General features: G+C 33.8%; 3 protein-coding genes and 1 pseudogene across 6 annotated transcripts in view; 1 reads left to right on the forward strand and 3 right to left on the reverse strand.

Moving 5' to 3' along the window:
- Nucleotides 1-4471, reverse strand: part of LOC126897396 (uncharacterized) — a 65411-nt gene extending 60940 nt beyond the window's left edge. For all 3 annotated transcript variants that reach the window (XM_050670950.1, XM_050670949.1, XM_050670951.1), the window contains exon 1: nucleotides 4343-4471. In XM_050670950.1, coding sequence (XP_050526907.1) covers nucleotides 4343-4345 — 3 coding nt within the window. In that variant the 5' untranslated portion in view covers nucleotides 4346-4471. The remainder of the gene's footprint in view (nucleotides 1-4342) is intronic.
- A 3837-nt stretch (nucleotides 4472-8308) lies between these two features.
- On the reverse strand, nucleotides 8309-24441 carry LOC126897388 (type-2 histone deacetylase 1-like). 2 transcript variants are annotated; one of them, XM_050670937.1, is made up of 11 exons: nucleotides 23977-24441; nucleotides 21895-21961; nucleotides 17208-17314; nucleotides 16944-17068; nucleotides 16141-16174; nucleotides 15881-15957; nucleotides 10575-10718; nucleotides 10126-10384; nucleotides 9355-10070; nucleotides 9168-9284; nucleotides 8309-9069 (listed from the first exon to the last, which is right to left on the reverse strand). In XM_050670937.1, exons 3-11 carry the CDS (start codon nucleotides 17221-17223, stop codon nucleotides 8962-8964), a joined length of 1596 nt encoding a protein of 531 aa, XP_050526894.1. In that variant the 5' UTR covers nucleotides 17224-17314; nucleotides 21895-21961; nucleotides 23977-24441; the 3' UTR covers nucleotides 8309-8961. The 2 variants fall into 2 exon arrangements, with proteins under 2 accessions (XP_050526894.1, XP_050526893.1); XM_050670936.1 differs by having other exon boundaries at nucleotides 16944-17052; nucleotides 23977-24434.
- LOC126897394 (uncharacterized) lies at nucleotides 10729-12512 on the forward strand (annotated as a pseudogene).
- Nucleotides 12627-15868, reverse strand: LOC126897399 (uncharacterized). Its single transcript, XM_050670957.1, has 3 exons — nucleotides 15387-15868; nucleotides 13662-13821; nucleotides 12627-13445 (listed from the first exon to the last, which is right to left on the reverse strand). Exons 1-3 carry the CDS (start codon nucleotides 15565-15567, stop codon nucleotides 12935-12937), a joined length of 852 nt encoding a protein of 283 aa, XP_050526914.1. The 5' UTR covers nucleotides 15568-15868; the 3' UTR covers nucleotides 12627-12934.
- Nucleotides 24442-27174: the final 2733 nt, after the last annotated feature.

Here is a 27174-nt window from a genome sequence, read left to right on the forward strand (position 1 = left end):
AATTTAAAAATCGCTAATTTTCGAAATTTTTTCAATTTTTTTTACTTAAAAGTGCCATAACTTCTTCAAAAATAAACATATCAATATAATTATTTTTTATATAGATGCATACTATCATTACCTTTCATTTGGTATATTTTTTTCATAAATTTAACCCTTACCTGCCCACAATGGGGGATTCAAAATGACAACTTTTTCACAAAAAATTAACTTTTTTAACTTAACTTTTGAAAATGTTCCGGAAGGTCTGACACTTTTATATATATCTTAAATTAAAGCTAATGTAATATACTTTATCATGGAAAAAAAAAATTTCGGACTTTATTTTATCTTCATGGTGAAAACAGACATTAAACTTAATAAAAAAAATACGATTTTTGTAAAAAAATTCTTTTTTATATTTTTAACTTTATAATGCTATAACTTTTTGAAAGATGTATGGATCAATATAATTCTTTTTTTTGTAGATGCATGATGTCTTTACCTATCATTTGGTATATTTTTTTTATAAATCTGACTTTTTACCTGCCTACAGGGGGGGATTCAAAATGACAACTTTTTCACAAAAAATTGACTTTTTCAACTTAAATTTTGAAAGTGTTCCGGAAGGTCTGACACTTTTATATATATCTTAAATTAAAGCTAATGTAATGTTCTTTATTATGCAAAAAAAAAATTTCTGGCTTTATTTTATCTTCATGGTGAAAACAGACATNCTTTATTTTATCTTCACGGTGAAAATGGCTACCGAATGCTATTATTGTGTGAAAATTCTCGATTTTATGTTTTACATTTTTAATTTTATAATGCAATGACAAATTGAAAAGTGTATGGATCAACATTATTTTTTTATGAGAAATAATATTTTTTAATAATCCCTTTTTCATTCGACATACTTTATCTTAATCAGGATATTAATAAGGAACTAGCAGTTTATGAAGCTTTTGGAATAATCCACCAATTTTTTTAAATTAAACACTATCTAAAGATTTGCATCGAAGCGTTTTTTTTTGATAGTGATTTTAATCACTGTCAGATATCATTATCCATCTATACCATGTCACCACTGTGCCGCGACCCCCCTGTGCTGGGTTTTTTTTTTTAAGTAATAGTTATACGTTAGGTCTATAGCTATATCTCAATAATTAATTTTTTTACATTTTATTAAAAATATTAATTATTTTTAAATTTTAAATAAAATGTAAAAAAAAAATCTAAGATAGCTATTTTGTAGAGTAGAATTTAAGAAAAATTTTAGTAAAAAAATATCTTATTAATATTCAGTAGTAAATATTCTATAGCATTTTAAAGTTTGTGGTATTAATGCCAAGGTTGTAAATTATAGTAATCACGAAAAGATAGTGTTTTCTTCTGTCCTTTTCTCAATACGTATTTCAATGTTTAATACCGTAAAATAATACATGAAAATTCAAATTTTCACAAACTTCAAAACGCTACAGAATATTTACTATTGAATATTAATAAGTTATTTTTTTACTAAAATTTTTCTTAAATTCTACTCTACAAAATAGCTATCTTAGATTCTTTTTTTTTACATTTTATTTAAAATTTAAAAATAATTAATATTTTTAAAAAAATGTAAAAAATTAATTATTGAGATATAGCTATAGGCCTAATGTATAACTATTATTTAAAAAAAAAAATCAGCTAAAAATATTAACTGGATCAAAAGTTATTTAAGTTGTCAGTGAATGCTGGGCCACTCTGTATATATATACATGTAAAGCAACTTAAGTACGTAAACGTATCATGCACGAGGTATAGCCGTGTTTTGTGGGCGGGCGTGGTGGGGGGAACATTATAAACGAGGCATATACGGCGGCAGCGGCGTCGACTATAGGAATATATAAATGAATATTAACATATACATATATACAGGGTGTTCAGTAAGTCAGGAAACGGGTTTCTATTGTTCTCATTGTTACAAACAATGAGAACAATAGAAACCCGTTTCCAGACTTACTGAACACCCTGTATATATATATGTGAGTGTGTATATATATTAATATTAGCGGTGGCGATAGGAATATATGATCTTCGCATAATATCGCGGCACTGTCGCTGGCGTCGACGTTGCGATGTCCGGCGTGATCCTCGGGCGACAAAAGGTTAGCAGCGTAAATAATGTCGGTACGCGAGTGCAGATCAGTTTGTTGACGTTGTCACTTTGACAACGAGAAGAAGACTACGTAATAGAGATGTTAAGTTCGTGAACGAATAGTTCATTTGAACTATTCACTTAGATGAACTATTCTGAACTGTTTCAGTACCTGTAACTTAACAGTTCACAGTTCGAAAAAAATTGGTAGCAATGTATAAATGAAATAGTTCGCGAACTTCTTTAAAAATTCTTTGTGGTTCGTTGTTCGAAATACTGTAAATGGTTAATAGCTGTTTACAATTAGATAACAAATAAATTATATTGTTAAAATGTTACACGGTTTTTAACTGTTTAACAATAAAATAAATTCATACTATGTACAAATATTAGATCAGATTTCTGATTTAACTTAAGACTACTGGTCAGTATATCTACCTTGAATTAGGTGATAATGATAACATGAGCCATGAGGGTATTAATAATAATTTTTTCTTAGTTTATGATGTTCAGGTTAAGGGTTAGTTTGTAACTTAATTGCCCATAAGTAGTGTGAACTACAACTGAACTGTGTACTGCTATACTAATAGTGATAAAATGAATAGTTCATTGCCAAACAATATCAGCATGATCAATAAAATTAGTGAACTTAAGAATAGTTCACTTGAACTATTCACTTGAATGAACTATGAACTAATGAACTATTCACAGATATGAACTAAACTTTCCATCTCTACTACGGTATCATTAGTGGCGGGACGTCGTCGGCCGTGCGGCACTTGTTGGACTTTGCACCGCGGCGTATAAGCGCGGTGTTGGTCAGTCAAATACTCATAAAATAGGGCGACGGCTGATAAAGGTGGCACGAGTCGTGGGGCATCGTGTAGAACGAAACGACGCGGGGCCGTGTCAATCACAATAAAAATTTGTTATATATATATATACAATTGATGGCACGCACGCGTATACGGGTACGAAAACCAAAAATAAAAATATACAGGCAAATATTCTGCCGTGCTAATCGAAAAAAGGATAACTCCAGTCAACATGATTTTTCAAGAACGCGAAAAAACATTTTTAACAGTAAATCAAGATACCCTTTTTTCCCAATATATGAACATAAGTCAAAAGACGATAACTCCATTATTTTTTATGTGATATACCAAGTTTTTGTTTAGTATTTGGATTTACCGAGTTTTCGCTTACAAAACATCAAATATATTAAACTTACCGTATATTTTATTATTTTATATTACAATTTTAGATGGGTTTTAATAGGAAATATGCTATTTTTACATCAAAAATCGGCGTAAAACCTCTAAATTTACCTATAGAAACAAAAAAAATTTTTTTTTAATTTTGGAGTTATCCTGTTTTTGCTTAGCACGGCAGTATTGTTGTCGGCGAGTAGTGAACGGAGTGGGGTGAATGCGTTACAACAGTTTAGTCTCAAGGTCATACAAGACGGAATACGCGACATAGTAACACGTGCCGCGTGGAGTTACAAACAACACATATACATGTGAAACTAATATAAGAGTGTTAATAAGCTCGAAACAATAATGAACGAAAAGTACTAGTATTTTTCGTTCATTATTGTTTTAAACTTATTTTAAAAATTGAAATAGTCTTTAATAATTGATAAATTGAAAAATACGTGGAATTCATAAAAATATATTCTTGATCATTTTAATTTTGTTCATAATTGTGTAGATTATAATAAACGAATCCCTTAGTCTAAAAATTAGTTCCTCGGTGAGATGAAATCTGTCATAATTGCTTATTATTGATAATGGAGACTGTTTTCTCAAAAACTTCCAATTTTTGAATTATTTATTTAATAATAGCTAGGTAAATTAAAAACAAGTTTTAGCAGCTACATTTCTTGAAAATTTATAAAATAATTAACTTTTTCATTTTAACTTTTGAAAATAATCCGTAAGTCTTATGTAAGCAAAAAAAAATACATTAAAATGAAATTTATTTATTATATTAAGTCTTAAATTTTTCTAACCTATGTAGTGCTTAAGAAAAAAAATTCAGTAGCGATAGTATATTTTAAAGGGTATGCATGGTTATGTTAATTTTACTATGAGATAACTTCTTTTCGTGTCTAAAAATAATATAATATATGTATATATTTCTAGTGACGAATTTACATTTTCAAATAATCTGAATAAAACTACATAATACAATTATTTCTTAGTAAATTGCGTGACTTACCATATTAATGGATAGTTGTAATATTGGAGTTGTAATATTTCACTTAAATAATCCAATAAAATTACATATCTACTCATAAATTTATTTTATAGTAAAATTTTACATTATTTTTTGTTTAATAGAAACTATCATACGTCATTACATGCAAAAATATTTAATAACATGTTAAATTTTATTAATATTTTCATATATTACTTTATATTTTCTATTTATAACTATTGTTTCATTTGTATATACATAATGAATACACAAAATTTATATTTCGAATAATACAGAAAAAACGTATTCAAAATACGTATTTGAAAACATTTTTTTAAAAGTATTAACATACAAATATAAATAATTTTTAAAAGTATTACAAATACTTCAAAGTATTAAAAGTCTAAATAATTAAAAATCTAAATTTCAGTTTTGTTTTTGTGGTGTTAATTTTTAAACTAAAATAAATCATACATCATTACCAACGAACGTTGTAATACATTATTTGTAAATATAACCTGCATCTTATATGGGTGGTTAAAAGTTATACCCACAGATTTACAAAATATAACTAACAATATTAAAATTTCATGCATAATAGTAGAAAGTGGACTGTCTATGAGATTAAAGATGGTCCTTACACTAAAAGAAGTTATAAGAATTACAAAACAAGGGTTATTTATTAAAATAACAATAAATATGAAATATCATAGATATGTGGATTGAGGGTCACTTAATACTAAAATGGCCGACAATGCAGCTATGAACAAAATAGATAAAATATAATATAGTTATTAGAAACAAATAAAGACTTAACTGTGTAACGTACAATAGATGAATGATGACAGTAAGTGGACAGTGTGAATACTTTGCGTTAAAATGTTGAAGACTACAAAGGTAGTCACTCAATAAGTAAATACATCAGATAAGGACAGGGTGAAACCAAAAGTCATGCACAGATACGAAAGCTCGAGGGAGCCAAGGAACAACAGAATGTGCAAAACACAAAAATATAATATATGGCGCACATACAAAAGGAGGCNGGGAGCCAAGGAACAACAGAATGTGCAAAACACAACTTGTATATACATGAAAGACACACAGTGGCATAGACTGTTATAGCAGTTTTATAATGACAGGGAATCACAGGGTGATTAATCCATTAAAATGATTATAAGTTATGTGCACCATTGAACCATGTAGCAAGAGCTAGAAATGGTGACGAGAACGTATAATGCACAAAAGGTACCGACAATAACTTGGCTACACACAAGAATCACGTATGTATTACTCCAACGTAATGTACGTTGGAGTAATACAACTTAAACCACACTTATGGTGGAACGTCAACCCGGCGAAATCATACATGTCTTCCTCATTAAAATATTTTTGATTAACACGCGTATTATTATTAACCCTAACGTGTCTCGCTAAAATGGCCCACTTGAAACATGACTGATGGATGTTTTGAGGGTTGATGATTGCCTTTCTATGGAAAATTTTGGGTGTGTCAGGAATATATGATGAGCCGGCGACGAGTGTATACTTGTATACGCTGAGCATGAATCCGTCGATATGCGCTAGCGTGAATCCGTTATTCCTGCCCGAGTACATGTCTTCCTCAACGAGAATAATCTCAAAATCATTATTAACAGCATCCACAATGTCCGTATCGAACAACAACGCCCTAGCCTATGTCTTGAAAGCCCGTTACTCGGGCGGTGCTTCCGATAGCGATATATGGTATGAGGCCTCCAATTTGAGATTATATTTTATCGGCCGAACAACTGCAATTTCACAGAGTTTGGCAACCAGCTTGGATTTAACAGCATGCAGAATATCTCGATGGCTCGCGAAATTTTCCACGTTTTTCCTATAATACCAAACGGCTCCCCGTTCCAACGCGGAATCAATCTCGATGAAATTTTTCGCGTCCGGGATTGAATATGCAACGTTTTCGATTTTATCTTACTGCTGTTAGTTCTACGTTTAACAGAATGATGGTGTGAAACAGTCGTAGAACAGGTAGCTATGAAAAAAATGTATATAAAACAATTTTTGATATAAGTTTCGAAAAATATCGAAATATTCAAAGTAGGGTAAAATAGAGAGTTCTGAGACCACCGCCTAATTCCCTCATTATCCCTATCCCATCAGAAATTAATCAGAGAAAAGCAATCATCAACCCACATAATATCGATCAATCTTGTTTCAAATTATCCATTTTAGCAAGACATTTTAGCGGGAGTAATAAATCTCGCGTTGATCAAAAATATTTTAACGAGGAACACAGGTATGATTTCACGGGTTTGACGTTCCCCACACCTGTATCCTAAATTCAAATATTTGAGTAACGAAACTCTAGCGTGTCTGTCAATGTATATGGCGTTGAACGAGACGACGTCAAGTTGAAGTAGTCGGTATATAACTAAGAGTCGCAACCAAGAATAACACAATCATTTTGACCTGTTGTATATTGGCGACTCTGAAAAATCACATTACGTTTACATTTCCGATTTTTCGAGACTCATGCGCAGCCAAGAAACTAAACACTAAGGCCGCATATACACTTGCAAACGTTGCTTCACCAGCTTTGATGACCAGCCTAAAAAGCATAATCTTTGAGGTCAACAAGCGTTGGAGCAACACAAGTTGATATGCGGATAAAAATAAACCCGATTTACTGTTACACGTGGACGCATCTAGCCTGCACAAAGATCACCCTTGCTATCCCACCGATGAAAAGAAGACACCCGGCTTGTCTTCAGACGAGACCTGTGGCCTCACCTTCTTTGAGATTGCTGCACTTCGATCAAAGTGATACGCACCTGTAAATCGGGGCTGTCAGCTAAGTCCTGGTGGAAGTCGCCGACTCTGAGCACGTATATGAAGGAGTCTAAGAAAAAATTAAAAATATATAAATGTTGTAAAAAATATTTATATTGTAAAGTTGTACTCACTTGTATACATATAAGCCAATTATATTGCGTTGCCAAAATGTGGTTTTAATACGTCGTAGAAGACAATCCGACGTATATAGGTTTGATAGACTTGAAAATCTTTGTGTCCATTATGACGGCTCACAACCTTCCACCGTACTTGATACAGTCGTTGAAGGTTGGTTGGTTTACGAGCTTGCTTAGATGTACGGGACTGGAGAATAGCTCAATGCGTTTGGGTTGGGTCCGTGTCATCGAATAACGAAATTTCATACGGAATAAGATATTCCGATATTTAAATATTAATATTTTTCATATTTATTTTATATAATCTATTATTTATTTTTTTTAGATTGATACGTCATCACAAAACTCATATCGATCACTCGTTAACGGTACAAGACGTACGGGGAAAACTTGTTTCTTGTCACAATAAATCGTAGCAAACCGGTGTAGTCTCAGTAGACGGCGTTTCTACGCAACTCTGTGCGTTTAAATAGTTATTCCTATACAAATGCTAAACGTTAAATATTTATTAATCATTTGGTAAACCTTAAAAATGTTTAATAATCGTTTGCGTCGATATGGCCCGCCGCGCGTAATACGAATTCTGCTCGTTACATTTTTCTTTTTCCAATCGAAACACGTCGAAATGTAAAAATACATATTAACTCAATTATTATGTTTTTTATTTCCGTCGGTCCTTTTCCGGGTCGTTTTCGTCGAGGGAGTATGCGCGGTCGCGAAACGTCGAACTCTACGCACATACCCAACCAAACCCAACCAGTCCGATCGGAAGGAAGTCCCGGTCGGTCTCGGACTCGACATGGATTTCGAAACTCGACTTCCTAAGTCGTCCGAAATCGATATAAAAGGGAAAACAGAGACGTGTTACGCGCTCGCTCGCCGTAAACGTATGAAAATTCAACTCTGATATTAAACGTTAAATAATTACAACCCAACCCAACAACACTCCCACGTACACAACATTGCGCTAATTGTATTAAACACACGAACGGTACTATAGCATTTTAAGAATAACTACACGTTTTAATAAACATACAACATAAATATTATATATTACGTATACATATTATACATTGCATACTACTACATAGACATATTATACATTACATATATATTGATTGATTGATAAATGATACAAGGTCGTCGTCATGTAAACAATTAAAACTCGTGAAACTGTTTAACTGAAATACAATAAACTTATGTATATATTAACTATAACGCTTATCTTTGCTTCAAATTAACGAGGGGGGACAAAAATGCAAAAACAAAGAAATTATTATAACCAATAGAAAAAAAAATACCAACCCGAAATTTTAATTTTAACAATTTTAATGGGAAAAAAAACCATACACGTATATCCCAAACGCCTTTTACTTAAACCCAGACGAGTAATTTATATATATATATATATATATACACACCTTTATATAGAAAAAAATAAAATTATAATAATAAATAAATAAATAAACAAAACTTTTGTTTCTCTTTGACGTGCGACGACAGGGCGGCCGCCGCGCTTTTAAGCAACGATTTTGTACAAATGTTGTACAACAAGAAGAAAAAAACAATTCCAATTGAATTATATAACGCCAATCACACAATTTTAATTATAATCGATCGACCAACGAGAAATGTACAACGGTCTGGATGGACGGACAAGATTGGCGCACCCGGTCAGTACGAACTGCTGCCGTTGACCGGGTACAGCGAGTGGATCTGTCTGGCCACGTTTCTGGCGGCGAACGTTATGTACAGCATGTCGTCCGGAGTCCACCAGGAATTCTAGACGCAAAAAAATCATCAAAAAATTATTATTAATATATAAATATATAATAGTATAAAAAAAAAAAATGGCGATGACGACGACAAAAGACACTCACCGACACCGCGCCGTGCATCCTGAACGCCCGGTCAAGCTGTTCGCGAACTCCCGTGTTGGCCAACTTCCTGGACTCGAACTCGACGGTGCTGCCCACTAGCGACACCGGTGACAGGTACTGGAAACAAAAAAAGACGGCGTAAAATAAACGATGCCCGTCGACAACGCGCGCGGACGACGATACTCACATCTCTGATCATGGCGCTCGCGATGTTCCTGTTCCGGCCAAACGTCTCGCGTTCCGCCGCCGGGCCGTCCTTCCGTTTGGTCGTGGAGGGCGACGACGATGGTCGGCGGTTGGCGGTGCCGGTGGCGGCGGCCGCTGTGGTGGCCGTGCTGGAGGTAAGACGCCTCATTTGGTTCGGCCGGGCGGCGGCGGCCACAGCATCGGCATCGACGACAACGGCTTGGACGGCGGCCGTAGCGGCGGTTGCTGCGGGCGCATTGTTGTGGTTGTAATCGTTATCGTACCGGTCGTTCAGGTCGCGGTTGTTCCGATTGCGGTTGCGGTTGTTCTGGTTACGGTTCTGGCGGTTGTTCTGGTTGCGATTGCGGTTGTTCCGGTCGAGATTTTGGCGGTTGTTGTTGTTGCGGTTGCGGTCGTTTCCGAACATTTTGGCCGGACCTGCGACGGCGGGTAGCCACCGCCGCCGCCGGCGGCACCACCACCCCGAATCGTCGTCGTTGTTGTTTGCTGTCTGTCGACGTTTGCCGTCGGCGGCGGCGGCGGGCGTATGTTTTAAAAGGGGGCGACCTGCAAACGGCGATGGCGGCACGGCCTTTGTGGAATATCTGCCGCCGGAAACGCCTCCACGTTTGTTGTTGTTGACCAGTGATGAACCACCGTTGTTGTCGTTCCGTTTGGATGTCGGCGCGCGATTGACGGCGGCCACCACGTTTCTACCTGTGTGAAGAAGAAGAATAAACGTGAAGAAGATTAATGCGTGTCGTCGGCATACCTCTAGTGGCAGTGGCGGTGGCGGCGATCCAAGGGCGAGGAACGGACGTTTCCGGTCTATCGTCGGCGGATTGGTGTACAGCGAAACCGCCGCCGACAACGCCAGTCGACGGTGACGCGGCGAGGTTGTAATTGTAGTTATCGTCATCGTCTTCGTCGTTCTGTTGCGACGGGGACGGGGACGACACCGAGCAATACGGTTTCAGTATCGTTTTCAATGAATCGCTGACCATGACCGCCGGCGGTCGATTGGCGAACATCTGGAAAAAGCGTTAAAAAAAAAATTAAAAATAAAACACATTTTTAAAATACGTCTTCGACTTCTCGGCTACGCACACTACTAAACTTTGTACTACTATTACTACTGTCACAACATATTACTACTCAATACCACTACTACTACTACTGCCAATACGTTTTTTTTTTCGATATTTCAATACAGACAATTACCATTTGTCCGGCCGTTTCGTTCGGCGGTCCACCGCATTGCGCTGTCGCCGAGAAGAACCTTCCGTCGTAGACGGAGGCGTCGGCGTTTCGCCGGGCGCCTGGGAGCGTCTGCCAGCACCGGGACCAGTGCGGTTTTTCTATGTTCTGAAAAATAGTGACAAAAATAAAATAGTAACAACAACGACTACTATAAGGCCCGTTTCACACTAGCGCGTATGGTACGCGCGTATACGATATTCTCATACGCCGCGCTTTAAAACGCGCGGCGTTTTTTTTTTTTATTTCACACTTTACCGCGTTTTTGCTATAGCGTTTTCTATTTATTTTCAAAATGAATGTCCAACAGACAAGATGCATGTTGGCTTTTGCGGCCTACAGGCACATTTTAAAAAAGAATACTTCAAAAATAAAAAAAAATAGGCGATTTTGGGTTCACCCGATGCTGCTTCAAAGACCTCTTAGAGGCGCTTTTGCAACCCTTTTTTCTGAATTAAGAGACCACGAGGAGAAATTCTTTAATTATTTCAGAATGTCGATAAAATCGTTTGATGAACTACTTTCAAAGTTAGAAAAGGGGCTAACCGTAAATAGTAACTTTCGCGTACCTATTTCACCGACAGAAAGGCTGTGCATAACATTAAGGTAAGTAATAAATATTACTTAAAATAAATTATTTAAGGGGCTAATTTTATAATAACTACATAATAATTATCAATCTAATGACGGGAATAGATGTTTTTTCTATAGGAAAATATTAAGGGTTTAATAAAAGTAATTTTTTGTACTTTTTTATACTTAAAATAAAATTAATTAAATTTAAAATTCATATTCNTTATACTTAAAAAAAAAATTAATTAAATTGAAAATTCATATTTTGAGATTTTTATTATTAACACACGATATCTTACCCACTTAACGGTATTTGTAATTACTCAAAAATCATACTAACTTTTTTTGAATAAATACTGACGTAATATTTTAATTAGTTCGTATTTATAGATACTTAGCATCGGGTAATTCATTCACAGACCTTCATTACTCCTATAGAATGGGAATATCTACTATTAGTAAAATAGTAGAAGATGTATGCAGCGAATTATGGGGACTTAAATCTGAAATTATGGCTTTGCCGGATCAGCAAAAGTGGAAAGAAATTGCTTTGGGTTTTGAAAACGATGCTAACTTTGTAAATTGCATCGGCGCTTTGGACGGAAAACATATTCGCTTAATCAAACCAATCCAGAGTGGATCAGATTTTTATAATTACAAACATTACTATTCAATAGTTTTTATGGCTATTTGTGATGCAAATTATTGTTTTACTTTTATTGATGTAGGAGCTCAATGAAAGTTTTGTGATTCAACAGTCTTTAAAAAAACAAAATTTTACAAAAAACTAGAAGATCAAGAACTTTTTGTACCACCACCGAAACCCTTACCTTGCCAATCAAATCCATTACCGTTTGTAATAGTTGCTGATGAGGCTTTTGGTGTATCTCAAAGCATACTTAGACCATATGCACGAAGCAATTTGAATTACAAAAAAAAAGTATTCAACTATCGCTTGTCTCGAGCAAGAAGATATATAGAATCAACTTTTGGAATACTTTCTAACAAATGGCGAATTTTCCATAGATCGATGAACACAAGCGTAGAACTTTCTATAAAAATTGTTAAAGCCTGTTGTATATTGCATAATTTTGTCAGGAACAGAGATGGATTTAGATTTGAAGACACATTAAGTATTAATGGTTTTGAAAGTCTTAATGACTCAATTGATGTTTATAATAGATCAGGTAATATATTAAGGGACCAGTTTGCCAATTACTTTATAAGCGAAGCTGGTAAAGTAGAATGGCAAGATAGAATGATTCATTAATTCAATATAAGTAATGTGCTCAATAAGTTTATGTTAAATGTCTTCTTAGTACTACTAGTAATGGTCTTTGATTTTTATTCTTTTGGTAAAAAGTTTTTGCCACAAGAATTATTTTTACTAAAAAATAACATTTTTGTATAATTAACATTTATTAAAATTGTTCTTAGTATAAACATACAAATAAAAAATTTTAAAAGTAATATTTTATATATTTTTATGCTATTGATTGTTGGGGAACCTTCCATTTTTCATATGTTTAACACTGGAAACGAACAAAATAACTAAAAAAATAAAAATTATAAAAAATAACAAGAATAACGAAAATAACTTTTCACTGATTAATGCCCTGTTTTATTTATTCAGCATTTAACTTATAAGTTAAAAATCAAATAAAAAATTTGATAAATAAAAACAATAATTTTTTTAAACACAATTGTGTTTAATTTATTTCATTTGTTGATTGGTGGCTTGATTGAGGTGGCTATTGGCCTCCTTCTGCTGGAGTTCCTAACGACTGGTAACTTTGATAGCTATTTACTTCAGGAGGAGTAGAAGAAGACGTAGTGAGAATAGATGACGTGTTATGATTCCATGGACCATAGTTAACTGGATATTGTTGAGAAAAAAAGTCGTAAGGTTCTTTGTATGGAGCTCTTACATTACTTGTATTTTTTATTGTCATCATAAGGCTTAAGACTTGACTTCTAAATAATAGTTTTTGGTCATTATTAAATAACCGCAACGTTGGCAATAGAGATTCCATAAAAGAACGATCTTCATCTTCTTTCGAACTCTGCTCGAGTACTGATAAAAACTTTTCTTCGAAATCAGTATCATTCCATGTTCTTTTTCCCTGTTTAATTCCTTTATTGTCTTTTTTTCTTTTCCAGGGAACTTCTTCTGCTGCCTGCTCAACTTCTATTGTCTGATCTTCGAACACTGATGTACTGATATCGTGATCAGAAGATGAGTTATCCATGTTTGATTCAGTGCTACAAAAATATTATTCATGTTAAATATCATTATATATTAACAGTTGTTCTAAATACATTTTTTCCGCGTTTAGGGTGTTAATATGGACGTTTCACGTGAACTTATCTAATACGTGTGCAACCGTTGCTCAAAAAAAATAAAATATATTATCAATTGACTCATTATCAATTAAACTTTAAATTGTAAAAATAAATAAATTTCAAAATATACTCAACACATTTAGTTCAGCTTGCGATTCTAGAAACTGTAATTGACGATCATACACGTATTCCTTTTGCTTTTTCGCTCCACTCCCAGATTTTAGTTTTCTTTTGTTTGCAATTGACCGCATTTTTGCGTCCCTGGCACTTTTCCACCTTTGCTGTACTTTGTCCACTGAACCATGATAATGGTAATTTTAAAATATATATATTTATTATTCAAAAAACAAAAAAAAACCCGCACAGTTAGAACTTCACATAGTTGATACAAGTATAGATTATATCTGACAGCAATTAAAATCACTATCATAAAAATCGTATCGATGCATATCTGTAGATTGAGTTTAATTTTTAGAAGGAATTGTTGGGTTATACCAAAGCAACATTGGCTCCTAATTCCTTAATAATATCCTGATGACTAGTTTTATGATTTATAAGTATAATACGTGAATAAACAAATATTATAGAAATTAAAGTAGTATGACATTGATATTCAATATTTTGTATTGTAATTTTTTAAGGTGATTAGATAAGGTGTCGGGACAATTTTTTTAAATTTAACTTCTAATGTGCATTGTAAGCTATAACTTAACATATGTTTGAAGCTTGGAGTATTTCCGGAACATTTTCAAAGGTAAGGTTGAAAAAGTTAACTTTTAATACAAAATTGTTATTTTGAATTTCTCCCTGTGGGCAGGTAAAGGGTCAAAAAATATACTTAATAAAAAGAAAATATCTAAGATGTTTATTAAACAAAATGGTTTTTATTCATCCATTTTTAAAAAAGTTGATAAAAGTAAAAAAGTTTAAAAAATTTCGAATTTTACTGATTTTAAAAATCGTAATTTTTTGGAAATTTCTCCTATTTATGAGGAACGTTGAAATTTTTAAAAAATTTTTTAATTTTTCAACTTGTTAAAAATTACTTAGAATCTCATGAGCGATTTAATTGTAGTATAATTGCTTTGTAGCTTTATAATTTTCTTTAATTTATAATGAATTTAAATAAAAAAACGTGTACAGTCTTCTTAGAAATGAATATGTCATATTTCATTCTAAGGTATCCAGGAGCATAATTAAAAGAGATTTAGGCGTATGATTTCTTTAGAACAAAAATATTTAATGAAGATACAATTTTTTTGGAAGGGTTTAGGTAGTGAACATTTTTCTTATTTATATGCCCTCTTAAAACAAACTTCAATTACGCCACTGAAGGTATGACTTAAATCTTTTTTGTAGAGATATGCATTTGNTATGACTTAAATCTTTTTTGTAGAGATATGAATTTTTTTGAATTGAATCGTTTATATTAATGGATAATTATACAGACTGTAGATAAACTATTCATAAACAAAAACAACTTTTATGAATGTATTAATTTTTTTAATGAACGTTATTATAACGTGTTCATTTGACAACAAAATGAATTTGAGTGTAAGCGAGTTATTTTTTACACGTAAACGAATTTAATTTATTATTAAATGTTCCAGAACACTCTTAAAAACAAATAGTAATAAAAAAGAATGATATATTCCAATTATTCTCCCATTTTACTTCCTCTAACCTTATGCGTTAAGATAATCGTTTGTTTTGACCTACCTGTATGTGCACATACAATTTTATTTTATTAGAAACATTTTAATGAGATGAGTGATCGACAGCCCCCGCAGGAGACAATGCCTGTANACAGCCCCCGGAGGAGACAATGCCTGTATACAATATACATGCATAAATACTCACTTGCATCTTTTTGATCGTTGCTGTTCATAGCATCGAACCCCGCTACAACACATTGTGCTACTTCTCTAAAGGTTGCTGCTCTAATATCCCTGTCCTTATATCTTTCATCCCTCGAATTCCATAAATTTAGCCTTAATTGAACTTCATTTATTAAAATTTCAGTGTCTATAATGAGAGTCATTTTTCGAGAACTTGCTAGGGATAGAAGTCATGACAAAATGACGAAAAAATACAAGACGCGTACGTTGTACGCGTCAGTGTGAACATGTTCATTCATATCAATGTTTGGTCAGCGCGCGTATCATACGCGGGACCGATGAGCCTCGCGTACGGATTATGAAAAACGCGCGACTTGAAATCCGCGCGCGTATCATACGCGGTGCTGTGAAATGCTACATAGTAACAACGTATCTATAAACGACGCGTAAGAAAACGCGCGTTTCATACGCGCTAGTGTGAAACGGGCCTAACGACAAAAATGACATAACCGTTACCTCGTATTCGCGGGCGAACGAGAAGCTTTCTATGGGGTCTCCGTCGTCCCATTCCGTCTTGATGTCCGGCCGGAGTCCTGCAAACGGTCAAAAAACAAATGCGTGAGAACGCGGCGACTTTTTAGTTTTAATGGTAGTATTAGTGGTAATAGCGGTGATGGTGGTAGTAGTGGTAATGGTAGTAGTAAGGCGCATGCGCTGCGCTTCACTACTACTACTACTACTACTATAATCACTACCGCTAAAGTGCGATACTTTACCGGGCTCTTGTTTTATCACGGCGGCGTGTTGATCCTGGAAAAAAAAAAGAAAAACATAAATAAACATTAACGTGGCGCATGGAGATTGAGTCGAGCGCGCGTTTTCATCACGTGCCATATCGAATACCATCACGACCTGCTATCGGAAAGTCTACTATACACGTCTATCTAACTGTCCGTCTGTCAGTCTATCGGTCCGTATACGAAACGCATTGCGGGCATAACACTATTGTATGAAATAGAAAAAAAAAATTATAACGAAAAAAAGTCACGAGTCGAATGTTTAATGCGAGTCAAACCCCATCGCAAAAAAAAAAAAAATTCCTATGTCCGCGACAAATTGTTGGAGAGAAATGGAACCGATTATTTTCCACGTGTTTCACATTTAACTAAAGAGTTTACTTTTTTTTCCGTAAACTCGACGACTCGGTTGGTAATTAATGAATCCTCCATTAGATATAACGGAACATATCCTAATAAGACGTGTGAGAGCGGACAACCGTTGAACATGTGAATGAAACGATTCGACCTGGCAGAATGGGGTCGCGGGCGCGTTTGAATGAAAACTAATATACATATATATATATATATATATATATGTACATACATATTTGTGTAAGTATAAGTATATATAATTTATTCATAACAATAGCAATAGTATAATAAATATATATCTATAGACCATTTAACAACAAAGAGAAAAGTTTTAAATATAAAACGGGAAAAATATTTATCTTTTTTTTTTTTTCAAAAACGACATCGCGCAACACCCGCGGAGTAGGACGGCTACTGCTGTTACTCACGTTCGACAGCGGCTTGTAGAAGACATTCCAGTTGCACCGGTGCGGGTCGTGCTCGTACACGCCGTAGTGCTCGTTGTCGTCGAGGATCTCGAACGTGGCGCTGTTCTCGCTGAAACACACGCACACTGAGATTAACAGTAGCAGTAGTACAGTAGACAGAAGTACTACTACTACTACTACTACTACTCGTAATATAGTAGACAGAAGTACTACTACTAGTAGTATTAGAAGTAGTAGTAGTAGCGACAGTAACGTGTAGTTTACCCGACAAACTGCACATCGTCCGAAACGACGGTGGTGGTAGTTGCAGGAGCAGCAGCGGTGGCACAGGTGTTTGTCGACTCGAGAACGGACAACGTGTCGGCCTTGTTCTGAAAAGTCAACACGAAAAAATCAATATTCAATTAAATAAGTACAATAATACATTATTATTGTATTAAATAATACAACACATAGGTGAGTTGTTGAGCGAGTAAGGAAACAGGTTTCCATCGTCGTCGTCGTTTTAACGAGGACACGTTTTACGGCCAATTTTAGAGCATAAAAACATGTCTTCCAAAATTGTATTTTACACACTAAATACTGCACTTAGAGCAATAACACCTATTATATAAACGAAAGAGAACAATAATTTGGAGATAATTTCTAATTCGTTTTTTGATATATTGTATTAGTAAAGAGTTAAACTGATTGAAGTTTAATAAAAATTATATTTTCAAAATTCAATTATCAAGCTTAATATTAGGTTAATCCCAAAATGGATATGAAATTGTCTTCGAAATATTGTCTTCATTCGATTTTGTAATAGGTGTTAAAACTCTAAATGTAATATAGAGTGAGTAATATGTATTTTTGTAAGATATTTTTTAGACCGCTTTTGTTGATCTATTTTGTCGACTTGTGTTGCCCTTATCGGTTATATTTTAAAAATATTAACAGATAATGGTGCGGCGTGCGGTATGGCTCGATATGACGCCGAGAACGTTATCCATATTTCTTTAAATAATTTAGCTAATACGTGGAACCAATGTTATTAAGCCGACACTCAATGTTTCAATTGTTATTACTTATCAGAATTTTAGCTTCGATGTGAAACTGAGAAGGTATTGGTATTACAATGATATGTTTTTTTTTTTTGTTTCTATTACCACTTTTTCTCAGATCTCACAGAACCAGTTTATTTCAACGATATATCAAAAAATTACAAATCGTATCTAGTCGAAGACATTAACCTCAAAAATTGAAAAAAAAATCCCCCAATAAAATAAAAAGTATTGAGCTTTTCTTTTAAATTTACAGTAAATAGTAATTATACAATGTCCAGACTGCATATTAATCTTTACAATACTATTTTTTTATTCTCATAAAATTTTCTATTTGAATTTCAAATTTGAAATTGATCTAATAGTTATGGTAACAAATTATCCTATTACTAGTGAAAAAAGATATTGTTATGCCAAGACATTTGATTTGATTAAAAAAAAATCATAAATGTATCCCCAACTATGCATTATGACATAAAGCAAAACATGATATGATAGAAGGACAACTTCGAATTGACAAACTTGCATTGTTAATGAAAAATATACAAGGTGAGTCTTTAAGTTTAAAAACAGGTCATAAAGACTCAGAAGCCAGTGTCAAAGCTAGTTATATAATAGCACAAAAAATTGCCGCTAAATCGAAGCCGTTTACTGATGGTGAATTTATAAAAGAGTGGAAGCGGCCTCTGAAATTTTATGTCCAGCATAAAAACAACTTTTTTCCAAATTGAGTTTATCATGTGTAACTATAGCAGGGCGTATAGAAGAACTAGGAACTGATATTAAGAGTACCCTAAAAGAACGAATTTCTAAATTTATTTTTTATTCCCTGGCCCTTGACAAAAGTACAGATTTGTCAGATACAGCTCAATTAGCAATTTTCGTTCGGGGTATCGATTATAATTTTAATACCACTGAAGAATTAGCCGCGCTTTATCCAATGAAAGGCACAACAAAAAGTTGAGATATTTTTAATGCATTAAAATCGACACTTAACCGTTTTGACATCAAATAACCTTTCTGGAGTTATAACAGATAGAGCCCCATCAAAGGTTGGAAAAAATGAAGGGCTCATAGCGCTCATTAAAAAAGAAATTGGGGTATGTGGTGCATTACAACTGATGCAATATCTCTGCATTATCCACCAAGAAAATTTATGTGCGAAATCTGTTGGTTTTCAAACTATTATGAAAGATGTTGTAAAAATAGTAAATTTTGTCAGATCAAGAGCATTGAATCATAGAGAATTTAAAAACTTTCTAAGTGGAATAGACGCTTAACAAGGTGATTTAATCTATTTTACAGATGTTAGTTGGCTCAGTAGAGGGAAAGTCTTGAAAAGGGTTTTTGTTTTAAGAAAAGAAATTTTTGAATTTGCTGCAAGTAAAGGAAAAATATTTGAACAACTCAATGATTCAGAATAGAAAAATGATTTTGCATGATCTCACATATTTACATTGCACTTGAATGAGTTAAATTTACGCTTACAACGTCAAAACCAATTAATTTATAATTTATTCGATCATATTAAATCTTTCGAAAATAAACTTCTGCTGTGGAAAATCCAGCTAAAAAAAAAAATAACACAACTCACTTTCCATGTTTGTCAAAATACAATTTTACTTCAACGAAAAAATACGCAAAAGGAATTTCTGATTTAAAACTACAGTTTGATTCGAGGTTCTTAGATTTCAAAGCTAATGAAAAATTGTTTAATTTGTTTTCAATTCCATTTTAATTATCAGTTGAAGTTGTTCCAGAAAATATGCAAATGGAGATCATTGATTTACAAAACAATAAAATATTAAAAGAAAAGTACAATAATGTTGAACTTTCAATTTTTTATTCGAAATATATTGACACAGAGACATATCCTAATCTTCGAAACAACGCATTAAGAATGATGTCTCTTTTTGGCAGTACATACACTTGTGAACATATTTTTTCACGAATGAAAATTGTGAAATATAAAACAAGAGCNAATGAAAATTGTGAAATCTAAAACAAGAGCTCGGTTAACTGACATTCACTTGGAAAATTCACTCAGAATTGCATCGTCTCAGATCCAACCAAATATAAACAAATTAGTTAGTGAAAAACAATGTCAGTTATCACACTAAAAATAAAATAAAAAATTTGTAATTAAAAAAAATGTTTATCTATATATGTTTTAATAATAATAATAATAATAATTTAAAATGTAATCATAAAAATTGTAATTATAAAACTGAATTCATGTGTAAAATATATGTTTTTACTACAATTGCGGCACGCAAGATTATTAAAAAATAATATGTGGCCCACTGCATAAAAAAGTTGAAGACCCCTGCTTTATGTGCTTAAAGTGAGTTAAGCAAAACTAATTTTGACATATTTACTGTAGCATTGCTTGTCGCGTGTTGTACGAAATATTTTCAAGCATTTTGGCTATGATTATCATTAAAATGTGGTGTTGTACTTGTTTTTTTAAATAGGTAATAAAAGTAATACAAAAATTATTTTCTAATAAAATAAAATTACCCGTCAATTAGTTCTAAAAAGATATAACAAAAATTCAAAGTAAGTACAATATATATTGATGTAATAGCGGTCGCTGTAATTCAATCAGATCCCTACAAGGCACATTTTTTCATTGGCCGGGAAATATTAGATAGGATCTCCGCTAAAAAGTTTTTCGCTTCGCGATTCATCTCTGTTCCTGTGCTCATTTTTAATATATTCAATATTTTTTAACTTAAGTAGAAATTCATTTTACTATGTTTTTTTTAACACTCGTACAAATACCTTGGATATTTTTTTTTCATTTGGAGTATTTTTTTTTTTGAAAACCTGATCCTTAAGAGGGATTTTTTTATTTTGAAAAAATAACTTTTGAAAATGTTTCAAATTGTTAAAATATTATTGATTATCTTAATGACTTATTGGATTATTTCTGTATTTAAATATCATCGAAAAACAAATACAAGAGAAAAGTTTGGGGTCTCAGTTAAAAGGTTTGATAGCTAGATTTTACAATTAAAAAATACAGAACTAAATTAATTTCAATGATTCAATTTAACTAAAAAACCAATCAAAAAGTTGTTTAAAAAAATTTACTCAATTGATCGTATTATAAAATTTGATTATAATTGTAAAAATTCAAGTGACATCAAAAATCAAATTTTTAGAAATGATTTATACAGTAATATGGTACCCAAAAATTTGGAATATTATAGAATGATTAAGAAATTTTTTCAATTTTTGAGGATAATGTCTTCGACTATCACGATTTGTGATCTTTTGACGTATCGTTAAAAGATATCGGTTCGGTGAGAGCTGAGAAAAAGTGGTAACAAACAAAATCCACGATTAAGCTTACTATAAATAATTTTACTATGCATTTTCATAAAGTAATTAATATAATTATTACTTAAAAATGATATCTATTATTGATATTATAACAGAATTATCAATTCGAAAACAGCGTGTTTTTAAAGTCCATTCAACAGCAATAGTGTTTTGCAGATTGTATACGGACCCATAGAAACATAAGACGTTACTATGTGCATAATACGAAAAAAACGCAAACTATGATAGGGCACACTCTTTACACATTTTATTATGGTTGCAACAACTCTGTACCAGTTTACAACGATTCACAGGAGGGGTGGTTGCTAGAGTATGGTAGTAAGAGCTGAAGGTGTGACCTTGCCGCCGATATGGAACACAACGCCATCTCTGGAGCGTTGTATGCACTTCGTCTTTACTAGAACGTCCTCTTAAAAAGTTTCCTTACTCACTCAACACACATATATATTACAAGTATATTATTAAACATACATATAAATACATATATATGTATGTATATATAATTATAATTATATATACACGATATTATGTATATAATAAATGTATAATGTGTGACTTACGTTATCCACTGGAGTGTTGGTCGGCGGCGCGTCGTCGGAGTAGTAGTCCCCCAGGAACCGGTCGATTCTGAAACGAGAAAATCGGTGAGAACGGTCGAGACGCGCGAAAACGAAAGCAACGCTGCCGCTCAGGGGAGCGTTCTTTGTTTTTTTCCCCTTTCTTATACGCGCGTGAGTTGTGTAAATATATATATATAAAATAAAATTGTCCAATTTTCACAAAAACACCCGTTTATTTATATATATAAATAGATAGATAGATAGATACAGAGTGGAACAGATCTAACTGACAACTCATATAACTTATGATCTACATATCGTGTTATACTATTTTTTTATCAACTTTTTATTCAACAAAATAGAACTATGTTTAAAATATGTTTTATGTTATTTTTCGCAATTACAAAAAATATTTTTAAAATTAATTTTTTTATTAAAATTTTTTTTAATATTAAAATGGCCATTTTAAAGAAAACTTTTAACAGCAAAAATTCTTATTTTAATTAAGTATTTACGTTTATACAGCATTTTGAAGTTTGTTAAACTTTGATTCTTTTACAAATTTCCTATGGTATCAAGTATTAGTCCATGTTAAGTAAAGTAAGGAAGTAAACTGTTAAATTACGTTATTTACTGGTAACAGTACGCGATGTCTTTTCCATGGATTATAATAACTTTTAACATGCTTTTTACAGAAATGATTATTTCTTATCTTTATTACAATAATTAGAAACATTATTGTGTTTCTATAATTTGTTTTAATAATCTTGATATACTACTACTTGTTTTTTCATGATAATTACAAATGCTTATTCCAATGTTAATAATTTTCATGTTTCTATATTGTAAATATTGATTTAAAAAAAAAAATGTATAAAATGTTATGTAGATCATAAGTTATAACAGTTGTCAGTTAGATCTGTTTCACTCTGTATATAATACTATATATAGTAACGCATACGGAGTGGTAATATATATGGTGTGGACCGAAAAGAGTCGCGACGGTACAATTTTCAAACGAGAACACTCCCCCCCCTCTTCATCCAAAGCTCTTACCGGTCGCTGGACGCGTTTATTTTCTCGAAGCGTTCCAAACAAAAATCAATTATTTTTTGTGAGGTCTTGAAATTTCCAAAGTGGAAAATGGACCGGCGCGGGCGTCGTTACGCGTGACAACAACGGTTCTAGCGAGTTTGAAATTAATTTTTTTTTATTTCCCTCCGTTAAGCCACACGTTCCACGGGAGTAGAAAAAACGTTTTTCACAAAACACCTTTTTGAAAAAAAAAAGCCGCATAAAAACGTTGCCGGTATCGCCGTCGAAACTGAGCGAACCGGTCGGGCGACTCGCACCATATGCATTTTTCAGTGTCCCCGCTAATAGCGATCGTTGATTACCTCCTTGACGCGTTTGTGTCCCTAACGTTAGAGTAAAACGACATTTTATGCGAACGGTTTTTTTTAAAAAAGGGTTTTCGTTATTTTTTTTGCAAACAAATTCAGTTTTTTTTAAAGAAGAAGAAATAACTGGACGCGTTTACGAACGATAAAAGAACAATAGTTTTGTCCCAAACTAAAATAACTCTCTATCTATATATATATATATAGGCATTAAAGTAAATATACGATTGGGTAGATAAAAAAAATGTAAACAAGAATACTATACAATAATAAATCCATTATAAGACTGGCCCTGTACCGTTAACGCCAATCTAAATGGCGGGGTAAACAAGACGGTCGCCATGACTATTATTATTATTGTAATTATTACGATTTATAACGACAATTATTTTTTTCTCCGTTATTCCTTGTCGCCGTTCGCGTTTGAACGCCCGACGACCTGCTATGGCGACCGGCCGGTGACCGCGCTCGAGAGGAGTAGCGCGCGCGACCGACACCCTACGACGCCGAACCGCGAGCGTGACCACCGGGTCGGGGCGGTCGGCGACGGTTTGGCGTGCGCGTACGTATATGACAAAAAAGAACATTTGTATTTATTTATTTTTGTTTAAATTGACCGGCCCCAAGTAGTTGGGATTAAGGCGAGGATGAAGATTTTTATTTAAATAGACATATCACTTACTCGTCGACGAGACGATCGTCTTCCGCGTACAACATAACGGCTACGGCTTCGGTTACAGTTACGACGACTGCACCGTCGTCGGCATTGAATTTCCGTCTGAAACGGAAACGGTAACGCGGTGCGAGACGAACGATAGAGTACGGCGAGCGGACGTAACGAAAAAAGTACACCGGTAGCGGAAAAAGTCGACCGGGTGACAGAAGAAGAACACAGAGTGAGGGTATAAGAAGACGTAGCAGCGGTAACGGTAATAGTAGATAGGGAAGAACGAGTGCGGGTAGTAACAATAATAAGGAGCAACGGGAGCGGCGAAAATCGGACGAGAAAACGTGACAAAAACTGGCTTTGAGCGCACGTGTGTGGTGGAGATAAAGAGTGATAAAAGTTTGGGAAAAGGGCGCGCGCGCCGATACAAACCGACAAATGAAACGACCGGTTGGGGCGCCCGAACGCATAGTGGTGGGACTCGCCTCCCGTTATCACCGTTGCGGGCCACTATCACCGCCGCCGGTCAAACGGACGCGATGATGATAACACAGTCATCTACAACAGCACGGTGGCGGTGGCGTCGGCGAAGACGACGACCGTTATGATGTTGATAACGACGACGACTACTATTACGGCAATGACGGTAGAAACGTGCGTTGTCGAACGGACGGGAGCGGCGCGGTCGACGGTACATGATGACGCGAACGGTTCGACGGCGGATCGAGGCTCGTCGGTGCAAGCCGGTTGGTAGATAGAAGGTGTCGTACGTCGCTCTAAACACATATATCTATTTATATTATATGTATTAGAAGCTCCTATATATATATATATATCGGTAGACCTAACCGGATGCGACTTTTTTCAATGACCGACAGACGAAAGTCGCTTCGACGGATTATAACGTCAGCCGTTGAAAAATCTACGAGTAGTGTAGTGGCAAATATATAATATCTTCATATTAAATATAATAACTGTATATATTTATACTGTAAAACAATGTAATATATTACAAGCTGTATACAATGGTCGGAGGGACGATCGCGCGCCGCCTGCTAAGATCAATTGAAACATCACATATGCAATATCGATAATATTATCAATTGATTGAATTAACGTTGTGCGCGTCGCTCGATCACTGCGTTTTTATTGCGGAAAGGTAAATTTTCTAATTTAGTAAAACGGTTACTGCGCCGTCGCTGTTGTCGGTCGCTGCAGTCACACTTACGATCGCAGTCGTCATTGTTGTTATTATTATATTATTATTGTTATCATTACCAGCAGCGCCCGCGAGCCACCACTGTACATATATGTATAATTTTATATAAATATGTACAGTTTATTTATAATTATATAAATATGAACAGTTTGTAACATATTTAGTGACGGCTAGTCGCTTGGACGACGGGAAGATCGCACCTCCTACTAAAAATAATTAATAGAAAAAAATTAATTGTATATTGTTATTTCTACATTTTTTATTAAAAATACAAATTTTTAAATAGTAAAATATTTACAATACATTCGTCGTCTGCGAACAAGTTGTTTCCTTACGGGTTGCATTCACACACGAGCAGTGTTTGGACGACCGACATCGTCGTCCGAACAATATTTTTAAACGTATAATATAAACGAGGATTCGAATCGTGTGCGTTTCAGCAGCGATTTTATGTAAAGGTTTTGGACGACCAGCAGAGTCGTCTAAACAGTAAAATATTCGTATACTACTATATTGGGTAATTTATTTTTAGAATTGACGCTCGTCGTTATCGTATGCTGTAATAGTATAATCACTATTATTTTCATTTTTATTTTCTACTGCGACCTTTAAAATAATAATATGTGTATTGTATTTTATTTTATTATATTTAATTTGACAATTTACGTCCGTACAACGCGAATTTCCACCACCTCCGCCACCACCACATTGAATGTGTCCTATTCGATTTTCGTCGTCAATTGCGTACGCGATATCGTTGTCGTATACGATGAAAGGTCTTGTTAGTTTTTTATATTAACTACTTCTTCTTCCTCGCCTTTAATCCCAAAACCGTTCGAGGTCGGCTCGTCAGTTTAATAACTGACTTTTCTTATTTGCATATCGCGTTTATTATTTTTATGTGTATATGCATCTATATATTTATGTATTGTTTGGTTATATTACGTTTGGTCATCTCGTGACCGATATAGTCGCGATCGCGCACAGAAATCGATTGAATCGGGGAAAATCGTACGCGCGTATCGCACTCTTCTACCAAAAGCTACATGATCTGCTATTCCCTTATTTATATCCTGATTAAGATGAAGTATGTCGAATGAAAGATGTATATAAATAATACTTTGCATGAAAAAGTTGTATTGATCCATACATTTTTCAAAATGTTATAGCATTATATAGTTAAAAATGTAAAATATGAAATCGAGAATTTTCACACAAAAATAGCATATGGTAGCCATTTTCACCGTGAAGAGAAAATAAAGTCCGAAACTTTTTTTTTTCCATGATAGTAAAACCAATACCTTCTCAGCTTCGCATCGAAACTAAGATCCAAATCCAATACCTCCCCGCCGCCAAAAACGGGTTATTGAACACGCCTGGGGGCTGCGCGGTGCCTCGTCGACACAGACCCGTCTATCACAATGCGTTTCGTGATCTGTTCGAGATTTTCCCCATTTTTATTATCGATTCAGACTATTACGATACGTTTTTGTTGCCGTTTCGTTGATACTATTACATACACACACACACACACATATACGTATATCGTCAATTATGAATTTTGAAATTTCGCAAAATTATTAGACCGTGTCGCTTAATTATTGTTATCATTATCATTGTCGTTATTGCTGCTACTACAATTATTATTATTTTATTAACTTCGATGCGAAACTCAGAAGATATTCATTTTAATTAAATTTTTTTTTTTTTGTGTATGTTACCACATTTCTTGGCTCTCAATGAACAATTTTTTTCAATGATACGTCATACAAATCGTATCTAGTCGAAGACATTACTCTCAAGAATTGAGGGTAATGTCAAAATAAAAAAAACTTCCAAAAAAATTATAAATTAAAAAATCGCTAATGTTCGACATTTTTTTTCAATTTTTCTTTCTTAAAACTGCCAAAACTTTTTCAAAAATTACCAAATCAATATAATTTTTTTTTATAGACTATGATGTCTTTATCTATCATTTGATATATTTTTTTATA

The sequence above is a fragment of the Daktulosphaira vitifoliae genome, unplaced genomic scaffold (assembly GCF_025091365.1).
Source record: "Daktulosphaira vitifoliae isolate Bord-2020 unplaced genomic scaffold, ASM2509136v1 Scaffold_2, whole genome shotgun sequence".
Lineage (NCBI taxonomy): Eukaryota > Metazoa > Arthropoda > Insecta > Hemiptera > Phylloxeridae > Daktulosphaira > Daktulosphaira vitifoliae.

What these genes read in the sequence shown, in the direction of transcription:
- LOC126897388 (XM_050670936.1), bottom strand. Translation starts at nt 24,431, where the DNA reads ATGCGTTCGGGCGCCCCAACCGGTCGTTTCATTTGTCGGTTTGTATCG. An exon ending in GACGATGTGCAGTTTGTCGG is followed by an intron (nt 17,053 to 17,207) that starts GTAAACTACACG and finishes CGTGTGTTTCAG; the next exon opens with CGAGAACAGCGCCACGTTCG. An exon ending in GGATGCACGGCGCGGTGTCG is followed by an intron (nt 9,070 to 9,167) that starts GTGAGTGTCTTT and finishes TTTTGCGTCTAG; the next exon opens with AATTCCTGGTGGACTCCGGA.
- LOC126897399 (XM_050670957.1), bottom strand. Translation starts at nt 15,567, where the DNA reads ATGACTCTCATTATAGACACTGAAATTTTAATAAATGAAGTTCAATTA. An exon ending in CAACGATCAAAAAGATGCAA is followed by an intron (nt 13,822 to 15,386) that starts GTGAGTATTTAT and finishes ATCATGGTTCAG; the next exon opens with TGGACAAAGTACAGCAAAGG. An exon ending in TCGCAAGCTGAACTAAATGT is followed by an intron (nt 13,446 to 13,661) that starts GTTGAGTATATT and finishes ATATTTTTGTAG; the next exon opens with CACTGAATCAAACATGGATA.